We start from the raw sequence: 23,910 nt of genomic DNA, 5'->3' as shown, positions 1-23,910 counted from the left end.
ATATCTCTGGCAAAAAGGGGAGGGGCAGGGGAATTCGGGGGGTTCAAGGTGAGCCGATGAGTAGTAGAACAACAGCCTTCAATCTGCCGAACGCGATAGGACTGGACTTGCGCAACAGCTGAAGTCCTCTCACAACCTGCTCCTCTACTTATTACCTTCTGTCCAGCGCCACGAGGCCTCCCTCAGCCTCTGGCACTTTCTCATCCTTTCCCTGCTTTCACAACACCCACTGATTGGTTAATGGGGCCGTCGGCAGGTTCACCCCCAGCATCCTGTGACTCCCACGCTTGCCCCCAATAATTCCCTGAATCAGCCCCCCCCTGCCCCCGACAGTTAAAAGGCCATGGTTATTCACAAACAGGAGAGTTCCAGCAGCTCCCACACACTACTCTCAACTCTTCTTTGTGGACCATGGGACCATGCTCACACTTTCTGGTATCATTATTGCTTTGATTTGTGGGGAAAAAATATATTAAGTTTAAAAAAAAAAAACACAGAGAGTTGAATGATAAATGTATTTATATATGCAATATGCAATCTTTTTTTTCCAGATACATGTGTAAACACATTTCCCTAAAAACAAAACAAAAGCATTAAAACTCAAACACAAGATGGAAATCAATATCTCTGGACAATCATCTCAAATGAACCTTTGGCATTTCAATAAAGAAAACAAAAACACAAATTAGAAAAAAGCACAACAGCATAAATCCACGATGTCACCACCACCGGAAAAAACACTAGCATTTTTTTAAATTTGTTTTTGTAATACGGTTTTCATGCAACAAAAGGCAACTGTGATGGACAAAGAACAGTTTCACTGACAACGCTGGGGGGGGGGGCACGCACAAACGTGCAAAATAAGGGACGCGCACAGAAATGATCAAAGCAATAGCTCTGGTGTTTCCCATGTCTGACGCATAGACTGTGGATTTGCGAGCAGTGCATTACCTCTCTGGGCTTGTGTATTTTCTTTTTGTTATCTTGTGCATGAGATATTTAATACATGCACAGCCTCTGACGGCTAATCCACAGAAAAATAAAAGATCCCTTCTCGTGTGTCAAGGGTTTCCCTCCCTCCTTCTCATTCGCTGACAGGACCAAATGGCTTTATAAGCACTGGCTCCGGTGGTTGGCGGTGATGGGTCAGGCTGGCAGGTGGCAGTGGGCGGAGCCAGCTACATCTCCAACAAGCTTTTTAAAAATGTACAAGTTCAGACGCTGAGCTCTGACAGTCAATGTTATTTACAGATGGTCAGGAAATACACCTCCTCCCTCTTGAATGGTGACATCAAGTATCTGTGGCTTTTTTTTTAAAGATAAATGGAGGTGTGTGAGTATGACTGAGGCTGCCTGAGTGAGGCTGCCATCACTGGATCTGTGTGTGTGTGTTGTTGTTGTTGTTATTTACTTGTTGTTTTTGCAGCCTCTTCTGTGTGAAATGAGATTTTCCTGTAGTCGACTACATTTGAGTTAAGCACACCAGGTGACTGCACTGAAGTGAACGTGACTGCATTTCAAGAAACAAGGCACAAGTATACACACATACATACATATGCATACATACATATATATACACACACACATACATATATATACATATATATATATATATATATATATATATATATATATATATATATATATATATATATAACGAGATGAAGAGGAGGGAGGTGTGTGTTTGTGTTTGTGTAGATAAACAAGAGCATGACCATTGCCCTCCATTGTCCATCGCACATATTGGGAAGAACAGCAGAAGAGGAGCAATGTTTCTCTTAATTAAAAATTCAATTTAAGTGATTTAATGCAAGGTAATGGGGAAAAAAAATCGATCAGTGAATAAATCAAATTTAAAAGAAAAATCAAGATTCACAAAAACTAATTTTGCACTCTTTTTGTAGTCATTATTTTTTTGCAGAGGGCCGTTCATTATTTCAACACCGACGGCTGTTTAAAGGGTGCCACTCTGGGATGTGGCGGGGTGAGAGTCGAAACATATCGTAGATTGTCGTTGCAAACACGTTCACTTCATATTAGGTGACATCATTGCACGCTTTTCTTTTGAAAATAAAAAAAAAATAGAAACTAAAAAAAAAATAAAAATAAATCACCTCTGATGATGTAATTCAGGCACATGAAACTGTAGCCACTTCCCTCTATAACATCCAGAATCATAAAATACACTTCACTCTAATTGTACTCGTAGTGCAGATTAGGACCAATAACTATCTTCCTCTGTGGTCAGCAGCCGTGTACGTGTGTGTGTGCACGCGCCTGTGCTCTTTGGTGGTACGGACTGTGTGGCGTGAAGGTATGTGTGCGTCCCGGTAGGGTGGGGGTTTCAGGGTGATACAGTCATTTTGCCTCCTGTACTATGCAAGTCTGAAAAAGGTCAACGAATCCCAAGATAAAAATCTGCATTAAACTAAAAAACAAACCACATGATGATTGTTGGCATTTCAGTTCATGTTTTTTTCTTTTTTTTTTTTTGCATACAAACTTTTCCCATCACTGCTCTGGGAGTTCAGAGGCCTTCAGGTTGGATTTGTTGGGGATGTGGCGGGGGGGTCTTCCTGATTTGCCCAGAAAAAAAGAAAAGAAGAAAAGTGATTTCATCTTCACTGGGCCGGTCTGGATCTGTTAACAGTCTATGGGAGATTTTCTTTAATTCCCTAAACATGTTCCATGTTCCATGTGCAACAGTAGAGTTAAAAGGGGCACCTCACTTCACATCCTATCTGATTGTGCCCCGCCTCCTTTGTACATGATTCCAAAATAATGTTTTCTTAGAAAAAAAAATTGCATTTGTTTCCTAGGATTTTAACCGAAAGGGGTGGGGGTTGGGGGGGGGCGTCCTCCCCCGGTTCACAGTAAGCCCCCAATGACACGGCACCGTTCACAGTTTTGGCTTTTTGAAGGGGTTGACAGCAGCGTGAACTGGCGGTGTTGAGAGACCGGTGATGCTATCTGTTTTTTGATGATTGTTTTGTTTTGGTTTTCTTTTCTTTTTTTCTTTGTGCACACATGTAGATGGGCGGGTGTTCGTGGCAAGTCTGTGGAAAGCAAAGTGTATATTTGGCAGGCTGCGAGTGTGTGTGTGTGTGTGTGTGTGTGTGTGTGTGTGTGTGTGTGTGTCTGTCGTCAGGCCCTGCGTTCCACGGGCTGCTGCAGACACACTTCACTCCCCGCCGATACAATGGGCAGTCTGTTGTCCATGTGGTAACTGATCAGGTGACTCACGCTCTCAAACCGGTGGTCTTTGGTACGAACCTGAGAGGAGAAACAAAAATTAGCCTTGTCACTTTGCTTTTGTTTGTCTCTCAAACAGTAAAGAGTTTCTAATCAAATTATATTCGTCCGAAAAGTTACAGATTACTGTTCTGTTCTTAGCAAATACACTCATTCATTCATTTCTTATCTGTTACGCCTATCCCAGCTGTCATTGTCATCACTCTAAACTGCACACTTGTGCAATTGCACACGGTCTCAGCTTGCTGAAAATCTGTGCACAAAATAAAAATCTAACCTGAATCAAAAATAAAATAAGCACAGTGGGCACTGCGAAAACAGTCTCAGTGCACAGAAAATCTGCGCTGTGCACATAATAGAAATCAAACCTGAACTGAAAATAAAATAAACACATTATAATCTATTCTATACCATTTTGAAGTGACTTGTGACTGATCAGATGATAATCTGATGCGGTTTTCACACGTATTCATGCAGCTAGTCATTGATAGCGTCACTCAGCGGTGTATCTCCCTAAAAAAGGCGGAGCCGTGGTTAGCTAGCTCACCATTATGGCGAAACAAATGGGCAGTCGCACATCCACCCACCAAGCCAATGTAAAAAATAGCATGTCAGAAAATGTGCAAACGGAAGACAAAGCATGTAAAAGCATGCAAAACATGTTACGAAGCCAAAGTAGCTGGCGAGTTTTCACAGGGAAAAGTACGGCTCATCATTCAGCTCACAAATCATTTAAATGCAGTTGGAATTATATGAAGGTGCAAGACGGGAATGGGGATCAATACATTATTGGTCTGGATTCAAAAGTCAAAGAAGCCTGGAGAAAACCAAAAAAACAACTTTCTCAAAAGGGAGTTATGACTTTTTAATCATAAGTATTTGCTCTTCTATTTTGTTTTCAATTTCTTTTTCTATTGCCATAATCCCCATCTATGCACTTTTGACTGGGTATTTCCACCCCCTTGTGGCAGCGAATGCAAAGGCGGTCAATCAGTGGAAAAGATTTTTTTTTTCATCTTAATCAACGATCCTATTTTAATATCAACTGAAATTTGGAGAAAAAAATTGCAAACTTACAATGGTGCTATTTAAGAGGTTTCTGTTTGACTTTTATCATCAAACAAGGCCATTGTGCCAATAGGAGGACATCCTTTTTTTTTTCGAATAATTTGACACTTATTTACCACCTGCTGACTGGAAGGGGTAATTAAACATTTGCAACACACCAAACCTATGTCCTCTGAAGATCCAGGAACAGAATCACCCCCTTAGTCCTGCACATTTAATCAAGCACAAGCGCACAAGGGACTCATGTGAGTGTTTTTGGACTGGGGATATTGGTGACTCACCACTCCTTCGGGGTCAACCAGGAGCAGGTGTTTGGGCTGCCCCCCCTGCTGCCCCGTCAAGACGTACTGGCCCGGTGTAGTGCCGGACTCCCGCACCAGGAAGTCTCCGTCACGGGTCAGTAGCCTCTCGGCCTCCCTGCGACTCAGACTCCCATGGAACCAGGCCTCACACTGCAGCTGCTCCACCAGAGGGGGTGCTGTTGTCGACATGCTGGGGCCACCCTGCACGGAGACTCCCAGGGCATCGTCAAATGGCTCTAGGAAAAAAAAAAAAAACATGAAAGCATCACCCTTAAACATCTGTTTACATACAAGAATAATTTGCATTTCAATTGGTATGACTTACTACCTTTACCAAAGAAAATAACGATTACAAACTCTTCAAAGTATTTTCAAAGGAATATACATCCAATCAGCCAAAGCGTTCAAAGCTACGAAATGACAGGAAGAATATTCTAAATCCGGCAATACTAATCCAGGTGAAAATGTTGGTGTGCATGTGGAGATGTTGTATTAACTGTGGAAATGCTGTAGTAACTGTGGAAACGTCTCCCCTGCCTTTGGTCGTCCTGTTGCTGCATGCTGTGCTGACAGTGCACAGCTGCTTTAACGTAAAAGAAGGCTTCCTTCCTTGGGGTTGCACCTCGCTGCAGAGTGCAGGCAGGCAGCCCTCCTCCATGTCGCATCAGCAACCCATTCACCCACTATGACTTGAACATACCGGTTGTCAGAAACAAATACTGTGCTCATATTACCACTTGGTGAATGTTGGAAAATTCACGTGAAAAATGGTTTCTGGTCTGCATGACAACCTCCAAAAAACAAATCAAAAACAACAGTGCCCAAACTCACATAAACTTGCATGAAAATGATATTGGATGACAATACTGTAAATCCAACTGAGAATGTCACAAATTCAAGAATATGTGCCTTAAAAAACTTAATGTAAATGATGAAGAGCTACTAGATGCATGGAAAAAAAAAACCAAAGAAAATAGAAAATGAACTAATAATTTTAGGGGGAGGGGTCCAATTTAATCTTTGTTATGTACCGTAATTTCCGGATTATTAGCCGCGACTTTTTTCCACACGCATTGAACAGCACGGCCTCTACAATGATGCAGATTTTTATGGGATACAAGCTTTAACATGTCTGACCAATGAGATTACCGTAAAGTTCAAGGTGGACCAATGAAACCATGTGATTTTAATCCAATGCACTTTGGCTAAATTCCTTTCATCAGTCATTTTGTGCTTGAAGCACATACCCATCATGGAAAAAAACACACAAAGAAATGCAAATGATACTGCTTTCAAATTAAAGGCGATCGATCTGGAAGTGAGTAATTGAGGAATTCCAAAGCTGTTTAATTCTGACACATTAGTGGTTTTCCTACGCAGAATGATAATGAAGATAGGGATCAATGACTTTACCTGTTAGAGTAATGTATTTTTCTTTTTTTTTTAATTATATTTTTTTTTAACCAGACCTGTTACAGAAACTGTTCAGTAAAAAGTATGTATTTAATTAAAAGTTCAAAAAATTTTTCTGTGTGACATCTCTCTGTGTAAATATGTCATGTTACAAAATTTCAAATGTATTGGGTATGGCTTATATTTAGGTGTGCTCAATAGCCTGAACATTACAGTATTTAGCATTGCTGACTCACTCATGTCAAAAGCATCCCTGTGGGCATTGCCATTGGCTGTGGCTGGCGGCCGAGGTTTGTCCACATTGACGTACGAGGGGTCGTCGAACAGTTCCCGTCCCCCCTCCTTGGCGCCCACTGAAGGCAAAAACACAGAGGATAACCTTGACAGACGGCCACATTTCCATAACAAACACAGATAAGGACTGTGGAGGAAAAGGACGAGTTATGCCCTGAACACACGATAATCCGCAGGTCAAGATGTGATAGGGCAGAAACTAATATACTAAGCTGAAAAAAAAAATTGGGGCAGGGTTTGTGGCCAGGCAACATTACCCACATTAAAAAAGGGTGTCTATTATCACCTTGTTACACAAAGCAGCTATGATTTCGGGGGGTCGCTATCACAAAATTGACATTTATGGAGGCAAATGTGTCCAAGGAAAATCGTGAAACGACAAGATGGATGGCTGGGAGGCTAACCTGGCAGAGGAGGCAGCGGCTGCTTGTGGATGTCATTCTGGCCCGGCTGTCCGTATGGCTGAGAAACACAGAACACAAGTGATCAGCCGCGGTTGTTTACTCAAGTAACAAATGTTTATGTTCTTCATTTAAATGCCCCTAAAAAGGTTTCTTCGGTTAGGTCAGTCTGTTTATTCATATGAGGCTGCAGGCAGGAACGGGTTGAATTGGACAATATTAAATCAGAATACACACGTCTATAGGGGAAAGTATGCTGCATGTCACGAAGTGCGTTAAATGCACTCGTCACATGGGGTTTTATTGTATTAGTGATTGGATTGCAGCTTTGAAAATAAGGCTTTTACCACCCCCCCCAACCCCACCGCAGCCTAAATGACCCAGACGTCGGTTGCCGTCACGGCATCTCACCAGCGTGGCTCCGGGCCGGGTCCTCATGTCAACCAGTCCACCAGGTGGGGGCTGCTTCCCTGGAAAATTATTATAATACGGGACTTCCAGAGGTAAAGCGGCCTCTTCGTCCTCCTCTTCCCACGCAGAGCCATCGAACGGAGCCATTCTGTCGAGGAGTGGAGTAGAGGACAGGGTGATGATGGATGTTTCAAGAGGGAGATGGGAACAAAACCTTTTGATCCTGCAAACGGACCGGCTCACCTGTCGTGAGGCGTGACCAGTTTCGGCGGATTCTTCAGGTACTGCTTGAAGCGCAGCTCGAACGCCTGGCCAATGGTGCTGATTACTTCCTGGGCCAGACCTTCTGAGCACTCCAGAATGTGACAAGCTGCAAGGGAGAAGACATCAAACATGTGCAAAAAAAAACTGGATGATAATAAAAAAAAATAAGAAAAATCTAAATTATGTTCAGCATAGGATACAGCTGCACAATAACTGTCAAATCCCCAGATTTATTTTTTCTCCCCCCTAACCTCACACCCCTATTTAAAAGTTTACATAATTCCTATTTTCCTCTAAGTAGCTACAAAAGTTTTCAATTTGTCCCTTTTGGAGAAACTAAAGCAGTGTCTAAATGAAAACAGCCAACACACACAGCAGAACTCCTTAAGCAAAAAGAAATTAATAAAAAAAACTTACACAATATAAGTGGGTGTGACTCGACTAAAAAAAAACCTAATTAATTTGAGGCTCTGTAATTAATTAATTGATATTAATCACATTTCATTACGCAAGAAAAAAAAGTTTATACATAAGCTTTAACTTCAGTAAAGTTTATGTCAATGCTGTTACATACGTTAGCCCCGACACGTTTAGCGTTGTTGTGCTTACGGCAGGTGGGCGAGCGCCTTGTGATACGCCAAATCCTTCTGCAGAAAGCTCAAAGAGCACTACAGGGATTTCTTTTAATCTGCATATCTGTGAGTTTATTGTATTATTATTTCCCTTCAACTAGCCTTGTCCATCTGCCTTGTTCATCATGCTATCCCGCTGTGTACTCATTGGTATACTCTCACTCTCCTGGAACTCATGCCCTGAGAAACGATGCGTGGCATTGAAATGCGTGAATTAACGGGTTATTTTTTTCTGAGATTAATTAATTGAAATTAAGTCCAAACCATTAAATAAGTTTAAATAGATATGTATCATGTAACAGTTCCGAAGCTGCTCTGTGCTTTTATTTTGAAATCTCATTGTCCACTGATTCCTGTCCATCATATCATACATGCAAAGGTTACTGTCAATCAAGAACATGATTTATTTAATTTAAAACAGGCTTTTAATGTTGCTTAATTCTTAAGGTACAGGGTGTTAAGACTTTCAATTTCATTTCTATTCTTCTTCTCTGGTCTGAATGGCGAACTGCAAAACAGTTTTTCTCCATCTCCTATAGTAGTTGTGTGGAAAATCCAGCTACTCCAAGTAATTAACACATAACTGGAGTGGAAATAAAAAAAGAAAGAAAATAAAAGGAAAAATCAGTACTGCCTGGTACCTGATTAGTGGAAATTGTTCTGCACATTATGCGCATGCGCATTTTAATATCTCGGCTTGAAAAAAAAAATTACTAAAAGTTGTTGTTTTTTCTCACATTAATTTCCACAAAGTCCAGCCCAATAAGTGTACACACACACACACACACACACACACACACACACACACACACACACACACACACACACATATAAATATACATATTACATATTACATATATATACACACACATACACATATAAAAATACCTATACAGTCACTCCTCACTTAATGACGTACTCGGTAAAGGACAAGAGTGACATCGGGCGTTTTGAAGTCAATGTGTATGCTCCGAGTACAGTGGCTGTGCAGTCGAGAGTGTAAGTGTATCCAAATATAAATGAGTACCTTAAGTTGGTAGCAGTCGCTAACAATCTTGAGGGAGCATGAGTACAGTACAGGAAAGGAAATGTATACCAGTTGAATTGGAAGATAATGGTAAAATGAAAGATCTATAGCAATGACACCAACTCTATTGTCAACATTAGGCTAGGCTACCTTGTATAGTTTCACCGACAGTAGGTTAACTTATAGGCTACGGTATGCTTTACAGTATTCTTCTTATATGTGATGATTTGATTTGAAATAAGGGGAATTCTTTGCTTAACATTGAATTTGCTTAATGATGTGGTCGTTAACATAGATCATTATTGTTAAACAACGAGTGACTGTGTATACATGCATATCTTCCTCTTCTTCTTCTCCTTTGGGCTTTTCCCTTCAGGAGTTGCCACAACAAATCAACTTTCTCCATCTAATCCTATTCTCTGTATCTTCTCTCACTACGTCTATAAATCTTCTCTTTGGTCTTCTTTGATACCTTCTACCTGGCAGCTCCAATTTCAGCACCCGTCTGTCAATATATTCACTATCCCTCCTCCATGTCCCAATATCTCAGTCTGGCTTCTCTGACCTTCTCTCCAAAACATCTCAAGTGTTGTTCCTCTGGCAGATACATTGCTGATTCTATCCATCCATGTCACTCCCAAAGAGAACCTTGGCATCTTAATCTATGCAATCTCTAGCTCTGCCTCCTGTCTTCTCATCATTTAAACTATTTCTAGGCCATATAGTAACGCTAGTCTCACCACTGTCATGTATACCTTTCCTTTCATTCTGGCTGACAGTCTTCTATTGCATAGTACCCCTGACACTTTTCTCCACCCATTCCAACCAGCATGAACCCGCCTCTTCACCTCTTTTTCAACACTCTCCGTTGCTCTGCACTGTTGACCCGAAGTATCTGAAATCATCCAACTTCTTGATCTCCACTCCCTGTAGCCTCATCATTCCACCCGGGTTCCTCTTATTCATTCCCTCTCCCCATTTATGTATATATGTATGTATGTATATATGTATCACAACTCGTTGCCGATTGACACTGAATAATCCCAGAGTCTCTCCGCTCTTTGGAGGGGAGGCATTCAATACCAACGTCGATCTAGACAGCAACGACAGACAGCTTCTACTAAGAGAAGTCAGCTTGGGAAGGAAAAAAAATGTGTCTTGATATTCTTTTCCCCACAACTTTTCTCAAAGTGCGACTGACTTGACGGACGCTGGCTGATAGGAAGTGTCACTTTGCTGTTTCTGCTCACCTCTCTGGTTCACTGGGTCCTTGGCCACATATGCTACATACTCAGCCGTATCCTGGGGGAGAGAGGGTGAGACAGTTAGGGAAGGGGGGATGGGAGGAGAGAAGAGAAAAAAATATTATATATTGATGGGAGCAAGGAGGGAAGGGCAGGTTTAGGTTAAAGGGGGGTTCAGAGGGGGAAAAAAGCTGCATCTCTTTGAGTCATGGTAGAAGCTAGGAGACGTACACAGAGCTGAAAGAGAGACTAGGAGGAGTAATAACATCGGGTTTGGGGAAAGAGACTGCCGGCGGGTTGAGGGAGCAATGGGGGGTGGGCTGGGGGTGGAGGCGCAGCATTCACGGGAACGCGAGTATGACATGAAGACAGGAAGGAAGGATATGCAGACTGAAGAAAAGATGGAAAAGGGCCAGATAGAAATTAGAGCTGGCAGGGTGGGAAAGGGGGGGACTCACTGGGTCTCCTCCAGAGGCAAAGGAGATGGACTGCATGTGATGATTGGCGATTATCTGTGGAGACAAAGATGGAGGGAAAGGGGGGTGGGGGGAGAGAGAGAGAGAGAGAGAGCGAGAGAGAGAGAGAGAGACACGGGTGATGTGAGGCATGTGGGACGTGAGATGGAGCAGTGCGGATGGAGACAAAGGTGAGTTCCTCGGTTGCTGACTGCATGAAATTTGGTAAAAAAAAAAATTTCAAAAAGGCCGTGGACAGTTGATGGAATCCTGTCCTTTTAACAGCCGGCAGCTGTGGCGCACATCCAATCAATAGGGGCATTGATGTGTGCAGAGGGAGAGAAAGAAAACAAATAACTAAATATACATCCTGCACGTCTCTATTTGTGCAGTTTCTTTTGTGCTATGTGTTAATGCGGAGGTGCTGCACTGCCCCTGTATATGCACCAGTCATTCGAATGCATGTAGTTCATTAGAGCTGAGGATTGGTCATTACTGATTGAGGTAGATTAGGCTTCGCCTTTCCAGGAAGTAGGGTTCTCTTGACATGTCCCCAAAAAGTCTGGATCTGATCGCCAAGCAAAAGTCCTCGTGATTAATTCCCACGTCACTTGCAGTAAGTACTTTGAACAAGGCGGGCACCTTCAAAAAGTAAACAGTGAAAGTGGGACACTCCAATTATCCTTTCAGCTGAGTCAGAATTTGAATGTCTGAGAAGGTTCTCAGTCATCTAGGTTGTGGTAAATTCTTGTCAAAATTTTTAGCGTGGCAACTGGACTGGATTTTCTTCCATTGAAGACCTTTCACCTCTCATATGAGAGGCTCCTTCAGTTCTAATGGGGAGTTTCTGAATATAACAACCGGGATAAGGGGCCAGTACAAGTAAGCATGGCGTGTTATGCAAATGTGGAGCTGTTGAGTACAAACTGCAGGACTGTCTCAGAAAATTAGAATATTGTGATAAAGTTCTATATCTTCTGTAATGCAATTACAAAAACATAAATGTCATCCATTCTGGATTAATTACAAATCAACTGAAATATTGCAAGCCTTTTATTATTTTAATATTGCTGATTATGGCTTACATATTAAGAAAACTCAAAAATCCTATCTCAAAATATTAGAATATCATGAAAAAGTATTTTGTGTTTTTTTAATTGCATTACAGAGGATAAAGAACTTTACCACAATATTCTAACTTTCTGAGACAGTCCTGTATGTCGAAGGGGTTATTGTGCTAATGGGTTTGTTGTTAGGCGGGTACTAAGATACACCTTCTAGGGATTGAAATTTGAAAAGGTGTAGATAAAATTCTCAATGGAGATAAACCAGTCAGATCACATGGATTAAGTTAGTAGTTGCCGGGTCTTGTTCCGGTGTTGGATCTTACCGGATGGTTTGAAGGGTGCCGATAGGACCGTCTGTATAAGCTAATCTGTTGAATGGATCTCAATCCAGCATTATACGTAGGTGAAAGGCCTAAGGCCCCCTCCTCTGTTCAGAGACAGTTTTTCAGAGATGATATTTCCGTTTTGACGAAGATGGCTTTATTGACTACTTCCTCGAACCATCTGTCCTTTCTGTCCAGATTGCGGACATTGCTGTTTTTCAATGGAGTGCCCATGTCTTTCAGGTGTAGATGGACGAAGGAGTTCTGTCCTGAAGAGGTGGCTCTCCTGTGTTGGGCCATTTGTTTGGTCAGAGGCTGCTTTGTCTCTCCAATGTAGACGTCATCACAATCCTCAGTGCCGGTGACAGCATACACAGCATTTTTGATCTTGTGCCTTGGTGTTTTTTTCTTTGGGTGGATCAGCCTTTGCCTCAGCATACTGTGAGGTTTGAAGTGTACTTGCATTCTGTGTTTACTGAAAACCTTTCTGAGTTTTTCCAAAATGCTAGCTACATACGGTATGACGACCTCCTTGTAATACGAATGTTTATTTTTGTTTGACCCTCTGTGACAGCTTTAACGTACCTTCGGTTTCCGTATGATCCATTCTTGAAGATGCAAATAATCAATCTGATTTCCAAAAGGGTTTCAAAGAATGGTGGATCATAACCAAATGGGTCACCTCCAGCAGGGCGGCAATTCATACCAGGATCAGACAAAAAAATGGTGCCCTTCCTCACTACAGCCTGATGAGTTGTTTTTAAAAAGGGAAGCGTAAAACATTAGCCAATTGATGTGATCAATTGCAGTGGATAGCGCTTTGCCTAGCAGCAAGGAAGTCTCTGGTTCAATACTGACCAGGGTATGGTAGTCACGAGGCGAGACTGAACCCTGCCTCTTACCTGGCAACATAGGACTTAATTACAAAATGTGATATTCCAAAGCTGACTGCAATTTTTCCGTTGGGCAAGGTTCGTGATTTTGAGTATGCAATTAGCCAATGATATCTAACAAGTCTAATAAAAATACATTTTGACTGTTCTACCATGAAGCATGTGTAGTAACTTGTACTCCTGACACAGGGTGGCAACAATGAGCAGAAAATCTGTGTACAAAATGCCATTAAATAACAAATTGAATAACATTAAATAACTTGGTCAGGACTCCCATGTAAAATAGGTTTTTAATCTCAATGGGACTTTATTTTCCTGGTTAAATGAAAGGTTAAATAAAAAATAAATAAAAATCAAGAGAAGGCATTACTTCTACTACTACGATAACCGCAATTTCTGTTTCAGTGTCTGAAATTAAATAGCAGGTTAAGTTCAGATAGAACTTATCAATAAACTGAATAGGGGCCAAGGGATAGCTAAATGCTAACATTAGCAAACAATGTGAACAATGTGTCACAAGGTTGCTCACAGGAGATCATTTGCCATTAGAGGAGCTTCTTGGCTCAGTCCGCCAGACTGGTGTTGACATAAAACGATCACTGCACTACACCATACCCTGTTCCAGTGAAACTACTGTCCTCTGGCTCTTCTGAAACACAATAATTTTGAAAGTGTAAGAGCACCTCGAGATTATTATTATGTGGCCAATCAAGGAGAAAAGAGCAGAAGAGGATATTAGAGGCTGGATTCTCAAGTGTTGAATCTTTATAGACCCATGGTCCACACCGGCGAATCTGGGTTTTCAATTTTTTTTTTTTTTTAAATCATGTGACAGAGAAAAAGCTTTTAAAAGTTTATTAGGGGTGCTGCCCTGTGGTGCTGCATCCAAAGTCAATTAGCGTGCATTGACAGGGTGGGCCACCAATATCAAAAAACGGCACACATAAGCCGATTTTGTGGGAACATTTGTGGTTCTGAGAACCTTTTTGGAAACTAGGCCGATTCTTCATGCAATCGGACAGAGAAGTCCAAACACAGTTCCTAGAATCACTTTAATTCAGACTCAGTCTTTTTACAGTTCCATAGGAACTCGAGCTTCGGGATGGGTGGAACCCATTACTAAGTACTTCATGCAGACCACTTTTTTTTAAAAACAATTGTGGTCACTCGTCAGCTATTTTCTTGCCACTATAGCTGCTTTTGGACTGAAAAGTCCTTAGAACAGTCCTGCCCGAGAATTGTTCAAGGAACTACCCTACTACAGTGGAACCTGTTAGTTTTGTATTGGCACAGGCATTAATGAACAATGGTAGGGACCGTTGTGGAACAAGCATCTACGAGATGTACCTTTAAGCACCAAAACAAACCACCAATAAGAAGAGGAAGACGACACAAACGATATGATGGGCAAAGCTCCCGCAGCATTCATGTTCTGCATGGCAGGAAATGGTTTCAAATGTTTTCATTTTCTCTGAAGAACCCAATCCCTAGCTAATCGAATACTTGTTAGGTTGCTCTCCATGGTCTGCAAGAAATATCTGGTCATGGTGTGGCTTATGAGTTACTTTGGAAATGTAGACTATGCCTCAGAGTAGGAGCAAAAATGGCTTTAAGGAACTCAGGTTCTGGTTTCTATGCTATTTGAATTCACTGAAAGGGTTCCAGGAACCAAAAAGAAGTTCTGACAGGGAAAATTTGGCAAACTTGGACAGAGCCTGCGAGAAATGGAGCGACGAAGGGGTTGGCCCATTCTGGCCACCACAGAGGGATGTTCAGAGCTTGCAATGGATCAAACATTTGAGCCAAAATAAGTACTTGGTTGGCTAACAGCAGGGTATTTCCCACAGTGAGGTAGCACAGGAGAAAATAAAACGCTCCAACCCATTTGATAGTCCATAGCTATTTTTCCCGCCATGTAGAACATGAATGCAATGACAACTTCCTTCTCCAAGTAGCCTGTATCCTCTCCCTTGTTTGTTTTTGGGTATGGTGCTTAAGGCACATGTCACAGTGGTCCCTACTATGGTCGCTTGCCTTTGCAAGAACGCAAAGCTAAGATTCCCCCAGAGGTGGGTAGTTACTAGGGGTGTAAATCAGAGCCATCATGACGATTCCATCCGATTCGATTTCTCAAGGCAACGATTCGATCAAAGCAATTTTTTTTTTCGATACTTAAAAAATGCCCCACAATTCGATTTGATACGATTTTTTTTAACTACGATACGATTTTTTTTTAACTATTTCAAATTTTGAATAAATCAACGGAAGCTGTAATATCATATAACTTCATATATATTCAATTAACTTCAATTCGACATTCTTTACATATCACCACATCCTTTACCAATTCTTTCCCGTTTTTGCGGAAGCTGAAATACTTCCACACGAACGATTTTAAACCTACAGGAGTGTGTAAGTCTGCGTCCTTCTCAGCCATATCAATGTCCACCTCTCGAATGTTTAAATGCGAGTGCTATGCCAAAGAGGCTGTGTCCGCTGAAAGACTGTGCTGAAAGAGGGTAAGGGAAGCTAAGTTGGTGGAGACAAAGTAGGTTACCGCCACCCGCAGCACAGAGTGAGAATTACACCTCAGAGCAGACTAAAAATAGACAGGTAAAATGCATACATGGATCGATACTCTTGCGGACGTGTCGATGCATCGGATCGTCAGCTGTCGGATTGATATATCGATATATATCGATTTTTTTTACACCGCTAGTAGTTACTAGAACCAAACTCAAGAAGCTTAGAATAGATAGATATCCCTCCGAAATTGGCAATTTTAAAAAAATAGCAAAGTAGACTGCGAGAGGACAAAAGTTGATATTTGAGTTCAGTCTAATAACTAAGTTACTGTTTCTGGAGGGGTCCGTGATGATGGTCACGGTCTCACCTGTTTGCAGTCGGAGGCCAGGAGGTTGAGGCTGCTGGTCGAGATGGTGAGGCTGATAGTCATGCCGGCGAACTGCAGGTTGCTCTTCCCCAGAATGGACGCCAGACAGCGAGATGACGGCTGCCACAGGAGAGAGTTATGACCCACAAACCAAAATATAAAAAGATAAATAAAGTTGCAGAAATTGAAAACAAATGTCTTTTTAAACTTCTCTGCTCTGCCGGAGCATTGGCTTCCTGTGTGTGCGTCTGCGGGCGAATGTGTGGAAATGCCTGTGACTGGGAACGGGAGAACAGCTGCAATTGCAAAAGCAATCCAGCGTTTGCGGGGCCCAAATGGTTAACCAATGGTAAAGTAGACCTCTCTGTTCTCTCATTACCGGCTGGCGGCCAGCAGGGTTGCGCAGAGCATGCCAGCAATTATATCAACCCTCATTTTCCCATGGCAGTCATCCATATCAGCTCCAGAGTACTGGAAGCGCAAGCCTAGGGGGGCCAGGATGCCATGGTGGACTTTGGGTTGACCGAATCTGAGGCCTGTTTTGATAACTGCGTCATGCCCCTGAGAGATTCACCTACAAGGGATGGTTGGAGCAAAGGCAAACGCGCCGACCGAGCCCGATCAAACGCTAATGTTTTACTCGGCACAGTGCTGTTGCTGGAACAAATCACGCAGGAGGAGCTTGTAAACATCTAACAAGAGTTGATGGCATTGATGGGAAATGCTATCATGGCCAGACCTATTGCTATTTCAAGTGTAACGCTAGTCATGTGACACACACACACTTCCCCCTTTGACAAAGGCAACAAAACAGTTTGTATTCTCTATTTTTTGAACGTATTTGGAGAAATGGCCCGTTTGTCCATTGAGCATTTCAGACATAGTCACTCCATCACCAGATATGACGATCACCAGCAGGGGAAGTTCTTGCTATAGTGCAGGGGTGGCTCAGACTTTTTTGCTCAGGGGCCGCATTGACTTTTAAAATTTGACAGAAGGGCCGCATCTGAACAAGATGCGATACATATACAAAAAAAAATGAATTTGTTAACAGTACGTATCAGACTCATCTGACATTTCTCTGAACATTGTCTGACATTTGCTTTGAAAATAAAACCAGCTTGGTTTTGTAGGGCTCTACAGGGCTATTATTTCATGCACAAACCGTATTTTTCAATCGTAGCTTCATGTCCAGCTCATTCATGTGTGTCAGTATGCCCACAGTAACGGCTGAATCACAAAGCCAGTCTGTCAGTATCATTCAGCTCAGAAAAAAAAATCAAGTGATCTCCAGTAGCTCCAAAGATGAAATAATCTCCTGTTTGAGCTCCCACATTCATTGATCCAATCATAATCATTCACATCAAGTATGAATTCTGTATCAATCTTTGGCGGGCCGGATTAAAAAGACCAATGGGCCGGATGTGGCCCGCGAGCTGTAGTTTACACACCCCTGCAGTAGTGGAACCAGGATCAAGAAGACTAACCAGAGACATCCACTGACACCTCCCATTATGTGCCATCGAGCAGCTTTTCAGCAAAAATGAATGGAGGCCCTTCCCCTCCCCCCAACAATACTGTATATAGATTCTTTAATATATCAATGGTACACTTGCATCACACATAACATCACACATAATATCAGTCGCTTGCTGTGCAGGTGACATCCTGGACTTGATCTGCCACCCCTCCTCCCAACAGCTCCTATGAGCTCCATGTGAGAAAGGGCAGTCCCGATTCATGCCACAGGGCCTTTTTTGACCACACCCTGACCTGCATCCAATGTTCCCAAGCAGCTCAGGACGGTTCAGATCCCGCAAATGCACTTTGTCTGGGGTTTTCTTCGCCGCCAGACATTCTTTGGCAACCTCCACAGATGGCGTCCAGATTTAGCCACCTGTTTTATGGATGGCCCTTTTTTTAGTTTTACACACAGTCTTCAAGAACAGACTGGAAGCTGTAACTCTGGCTGCGTATAACCTGCTATTTCAACCATCCGGTCTCCGTTGAGGGGGGAAAAAAAGGAAAGCGAACAGTGACAGTGAATAGTAATTACCTGCGAGGAGCCCACTAACCACCGTGCATGCAATAAACCTAAATCAAGATCCGTCTGTTTGAGTGCAAACTAAATGGCCGACTGACCACAGAGTGGACAATCGAGCTAAATACAGCTCTCATCCAGAACCCCCACAACCCATTCACTGCTGCCGCCCACTTAGGCTACGTAAATAAATAATGTCCTGTATGGGTGCCTGCCGGCGCGAGTGTACCTTTCTCCGTCGCTGGGCCCCCTTGGCTCCGGGCACAGCCTCGCACACCACTGAGATGGCCTCCCTGGAACATTAACAGCACACAAATGTTTTAGTGGTGTTTTAAGCCCTCCCCCCTTTGCCCCAAACACCCAAGACCAAGTCCGAGAGGACCAAGTCCGAGAGGACCAAGTCCGCCGATGTACGTAGATAAGTGTCTAATTGGTTACTTAAACCCCCCTCCCCTGCTCCGGAGTATAATGGTTGATCTCACCTGGTGACCTGAGTTCTGGTATTGAAGTCCAGCGCTCGCATGGACTGTAGCACCTCCACGCAACCCATGTACTGTGCATGAAAAACGGGAAAAGCACAACATTAGCAACACAAGTGTCCAAGTGAGGTGAGCCTCTCATGATGGTCAAACTCCCTCAGGACAAATGTCTCAGTCCCTGTAAAAAGCGCAGGACAACCAAAGGGGAAAGGAGGAGTACACACTGACGGTAGAGAGACAGAAACTGGAGACGGACATCTGATACCAGACGGTTGATCCGGCGTTTGGGCACTGCCATTGTGCGAATGGTCTCTTAGATGTCATAGAAATGCAGTTACTCATACCACATTGCTATGGAAGCCTTGGTTACCTGTCATAGCACTAGTTCATGACAATAATCTATAAGAAAGGCGTGACTTGACATTACATACTTAAATGAATCATGACATTCTAGTGTCCAAAGAAGTATCATTTCTTCCATTTAAGACCCAAAGCAGCTGTGCTGAACTGCACCGCAACCCATCCAGAAATGAGCTTCCTGTTTTTTTTTTTTTTTTTTCAAATCAATGGCAACTTGAGACTAAAACTGATTTTTGGCAGATTTTTAGAGGTGTACATAACTACAGATGATATATCAGTTTTTTTCCATGCAGCTATAAATTCAAAAAAAAAAAATGGAAAAACTGGTCTCTCACCCGTACGGTGTAAGACACCCCAGTGGTGCTGACCACATTGTCGGAGTGCAGCCAGCCACGGGTGGGCTTGTTGACGAAGGAGCCGTGGCGCGTCCACTCATCTCCCCCAAGCTGCCCTCCTTCCACCCGTGCCCTCCTGGACGCCCCTCCCAGCCGGTTCATGTCCTGCATTGGGGGTCGGGAAGGGGGAGAGGGAGCAGTTAGAGGCAGGGCCGCCGGGTTATGAGGAGGAAGAGGAGGACGAGGGCAGGAGCCGGCACTGCTCCTGTTATCCCCGGACAACTCCATGGGCACGTGGATCTGCTGCGGCCTGCGGGGTGCCTTCAGCCCCGGCAGCAGGGTGGCGGAAACCCCCAGGCGGAGGGATCCCATCCTGGGGAAAAAGGAGCAGAGGGTGGTGGGGCTGTTCTCAGCTGGGTGAGGAGAGGCCGGGGGCAAGATGGGGGCAAGGGACGAGGAGGAGAGGGAAGACGGTAACCTGGGAGAGGGAGTGAGAGGAGTGGCGGGGCTGGAGGGAGGGAAGGACGACGGATTGGAGTTTGTGTCGTCAGTGGAGCTCAGAGACTCACTCCGAAAATGGGTGTACTTGGTTTTTGGGACGAGCTCCATGGCAATCAGTTTTTGTTTTTTTTATGTGTCTGCTCAAGTCCACAAAAACTCCAGTGATTTGATCAAAGTCTCTTTGTGTCAGTATTCAAAGTTTCTTTCTAAAGAAGCCACACAGACATCGGTCTGTCCACTGGGGTGTGAGAGGCCGACCGCTCTCTGCTCATCACTGCACAGTCGAAACCCAACCGAAATAAATGGCTTCATCCACGACAGAAGCGAGGTTACAAAATAAAAAAAATAAAAATGTCCGAGTTTCCCGTCCCGTCGGTGGTAGCACTCAGATGAAGAAAAGCAAGTTTTCAGTTTTTTTTTTTTTTTGTTTTGTTTTGTAGTGCAGATCACGTTGTAGTCAGTTCGCTTTTTGAACCTGCACTGGAGTTTGGTGCTTCCTTCCTGGGAGCTGACGGCAGCAACACGGTGTCAGCTCTCTGCATTTTTTTCCTAATTTTTTTTTGTAAGACAATATCCATGGAGAGGAGGGGGGATTTACGCCCTGATTCCACGGCCTCCGACACTAACAACTGTTGCCAGCGCCATAGAGAATTGACACAAGCGATTGTCTCTCAACACTCCCTGGTATGTATATGTGTGTGTGTGTGTGTGTGTGTGTTGATGTTCTGAGGGAATGCTTCAGAGATAGTGTATTCCTGTGCATGCACCTCCCCTTGGTGACACACGCCGACAAAAACCCTATTAGAGGCCAACAAGGCGATGGAAAGGCAGACCACGGCAACATCACGCGGCAGCATGCACTAGCCAAAACCTCAGAATGGCTAAATGAGAGGAGGGAGGCTCGCTAAAGCTTGCACACGACTCCTGATGGCGCTGCCCTGAACTCTACTCCCTCTCCCTCCTCCTCCACACCGTCTCATGTCCACCATGGACTGCTCTGGCTCCCTGGCTCCCAGCCTCTTCTTCCGCCCTTTTCTTCCAGATGACCTCCGGCACGGCCTCCTTGCCTCTGCCGGCTCCCGCCTCTCTCCTCTCTCTGTCCCCCCTCCTCTCCTGGAAGCCCTCTCTCTTCCGCCACACAATGTACTCTGCCAGCCTCTGCTTCTCCAGCGCCTCCGCCCTCTCCCGCGCCACCACTTCCTCTCGCCTCTTCCAGACGATCTCTTGCTCCCCCGCGCCCCCTCCCTCGTCCGCTTGCCCGTTCTCCAGGCTGTCCTGCTTTGCTGCCCCTCCCCCTCGCCTCTGCGTTAAAAGGCGAACGAGCGCCTTGCTGTTGAGCCCAGGTGCCTGGAGATGAGGGATGGCTAAAGGCTTGGCATGGTCCCCTATTTAGACACCAGTACGAAGAAGAAGAAAAAAAGATAAAGTTAAGGTCGGGCCTGCAGAGCTGCACCCGTTTCCTGACTGAAGTTCCTGATATGGCTGAAACAAGTGAGGCCACCTCAGTTCAAGAGCGTCTGGCCACCTCAGCTTGGATGTTATGTTGACTGGAGCACCATTGGAAAGTGTGGAGGTTGAATCTGCAGACGTGGTCTGTTCTACTGAGATAAACGCACATGCACACACACAAACACAGACACATAAACAGACACGGACACGCTGCAGCAGCACGGCGGTGATGTAACTCCGGAGAATGTGGGTCATTGGCCGATAGCGGCTACTACAGGTGGGCTCACAGTGACAGTTATGAGACCCGATTGGTCTGGTTTGAGTACTTCCTGGGTACGGTTTCAACTTCTGACTCCGATTTCCCTGAATGTCACTGGAGGCCCATCCATGCGAGCTCTCAGAGTCCAGCGGGAATTTTACTCAGCAAGATCAGGCTGACCATTCCGTACGCGCCTGTTACTTTTATCACTGCCTAGTTCAAACACAAAGTCATCAGTAACCTGAGAGAAAAGCATCAACATTGAACCTCCACTCTGAATTCGGGAAAAGCTTTCCCTCTGACCAAACGACAGTTCACACGCCCTGCGATAAACTGTGACACAGATGCCTTGTCACATCCTGGGTTCTGCATAAACCAGCCTCTGAGGCAAATGCAACAGTCCAATCGCATTAACAGTCCGTTGTGCAGACAGCAAGAGAGGAAAAAAAGAAGAAAAAAACAAACAAACAATAAATTATTATTTTTTTAAGTTTTAACCTCAGGTGCAGGCCAGGTTGCACCAATAGTCCTGCAGAAAAAAAATAATTCAATAAAAAAAAAGATATAATAAAAAAAAAACAAAAAAAAAACAAAACAAAAGATCCTGTCTACATCTCGATTTGTTTCAGGCACTAGTCAGGTTTACAATCTCCTGACCCTTTTCACTCAAGGATAAGTATGCACGTGATTTGTCTAGACTATTTGCGCATAAAAATTTGGCACTAACGCTTCAGGAATCCCGAAGAAGAAAGAAAAACTTCTGACTGCGTGGGCGTTGGCAAAATGAAAAAAAAAGAAGCAAAAACAGTCGCCCACGACAAGTCTAGCACCGCAGATGGGATTGTCTAGTGTCTCAGGTCCTCCATCTGGTCCAGGCCCAGAAGCACCAAGGAGGATCTGGTTTCAAACGCCACAGAGACAGCTGGGGAGGATCTTTGGAAGAGGCCAGAGCAAGAATGGCGAAAATAAGACAGGGTGATTGGATGACCGAAGAGCAGAAGAAAGAATTAGCACTTTTTAAAAGAACGGATACATTCTTTTCTGTGCGAGGAGTGTTGACCTTCGTCCTGATCGGAGGATGTTTGAGCAGGAAGGCGAGCAACAGCAGACAGGTGACATGATAGAATCCTGATTTTCGGAGACAAAGGAGCTCAACACCCCCCCCCCCCAAATAAAATGAATAATTAAAAAAAAAAAAAAGTGAATAAAAAACAACCAACCAACCAAAAAAAATAAACAGTTCCTATTTGCTAAATGGAGCAGCACCAGTTTCAAAAAACAAGTCCCGAAAAAACACCAACTTTTACATCTTGTTCAGTCTGCGGCTGCCGCCGATTGCTATGGCAACAGACAATAAAGAGAGATGCCCAAAGAGTACGTGAGCTGAGCACTCCGGACTTCTCCGGAAGAGAGAGAGGAAAAGGAAAATCACATGACGGTGAGACTACCGGTGTGTCGAAGGCTACACGTTTGTATGCGCCTGGGTTTTTTTTCTTTTTTTTCATCCAAAAGGAAAGGGGTGGCGGGCGGAGGGGTGGACTATAGACTCCTAGAAAGATCAATAGCTTTCAGGAAATGATCAAAGTTTGACCCAGTGTCGCACCATCTATAAACCCCAATCAATGTTGACGTCCCATGTTGGCAACTGACGTTGGTGGGGGACAAAAAAATCTAAATCAAAATAATAAAACAAAAAAACAAAACAAAACAAACTACAATGTTTCAGAGAAAACAATGCGGTCCACTTGTTTTCCGATACAAAAGAAAAAAAAGAAAGAAAGAAAGTAACGCAATGGCGACAACTGTGTAGAAAAACTTGCATAAAAACAACCTGAATAGTGCAGCAGCTAACAAAGGTAATGATTGTATAACATCCTGCAGAGAAGGTCCTCTTGCAGGAGAGGACACCGAAAGTCACTGATTTTCTTTTTTAACCAAATGTATAAAGTGAGTCTGGGTCAAATTTGGCATTAAAAAACAAAAAACAAAAAAAAGGCCTACGGTTGATAATCCTGTTCTTTTTTCTTTTCTTTAAGCTAAAGCAGGGCTCTCAACACACATGGGAACCGTATTAATGTTTAAACAGCCACAGTCTCTCTTGGTCATCCGTCCGTCTTCCTCTTTTTTTTTCTCCTCCTTTCCTCTCTTCAACCCCACCGCTTTCCGTTCGTCCTTTTGTTTGTCCACTCCCTGGGAGAAAAAAAAAAAGGAAAAGTGGTGCTTCTCCTCCACCGATCCCCCGCTCTTCTTCCGCTCGATTAATTTACAAAGTCATTGTCGGCTGCTCCACTCCATCTATCCTCTCCTCTTGTTCCACCGTTTTGTTCCCCTCTTCCCGCCCTCTTGCTCTCTCTCGCTCTCTGCCTCTCTCAGCAGATGTCGAAATGGCAGCGCTGCCAGGGTAGACAACAGCAGTACTTCATCGTGCTCCGCTTCTCCCCTTTTCGTCTGCCTCTCATCCCCACTTTGCTTCCACTGCCTCTGTTCAAGGAGAGGAGCGCGCCGTCTGTCCTCCACCACCATCCCCCCGCTCCCGGCCTCCTCCCC

At 43.9% G+C, this 23,910-nt stretch overlaps 1 protein-coding gene across 2 annotated transcripts; it reads right to left on the bottom strand.

Moving 5' to 3' along the window:
* Positions 1-501: 501 nt before the first annotated feature.
* Positions 502-23,910, bottom strand: shc1 (SHC (Src homology 2 domain containing) transforming protein 1). Of its 2 annotated transcripts, XM_086155765.1 has the most exons (12): positions 19,155-23,910; positions 18,463-18,533; positions 18,210-18,273; positions 15,940-16,059; positions 10,767-10,820; positions 10,315-10,366; positions 7,385-7,511; positions 7,142-7,289; positions 6,734-6,791; positions 6,272-6,388; positions 4,602-4,858; positions 502-3,273 (listed from the first exon to the last, which is right to left on the bottom strand). In XM_086155765.1, the coding sequence occupies exons 1-12, from the start codon at positions 19,761-19,763 to the stop codon at positions 3,145-3,147; spliced, it is 1,806 nt and encodes a 601-aa protein (XP_086011891.1). In that variant the 5' UTR covers positions 19,764-23,910; the 3' UTR covers positions 502-3,144. The 2 variants fall into 2 exon arrangements, with proteins under 2 accessions (XP_086011891.1, XP_086011892.1); XM_086155766.1 differs by lacking the exon at positions 10,767-10,820.

This window comes from Fistularia commersonii, chromosome 11 (genome assembly GCF_037954325.1).
Source record: "Fistularia commersonii isolate RoL2024-O1a breed Wild chromosome 11, RoL_Fcom_v1.0, whole genome shotgun sequence".
NCBI lineage: Eukaryota > Metazoa > Chordata > Actinopteri > Syngnathiformes > Fistulariidae > Fistularia > Fistularia commersonii.
The sequence above is the reverse complement of the archived record's forward strand: the minus strand, read 5'-3'. Positions and strand labels throughout refer to the sequence as shown.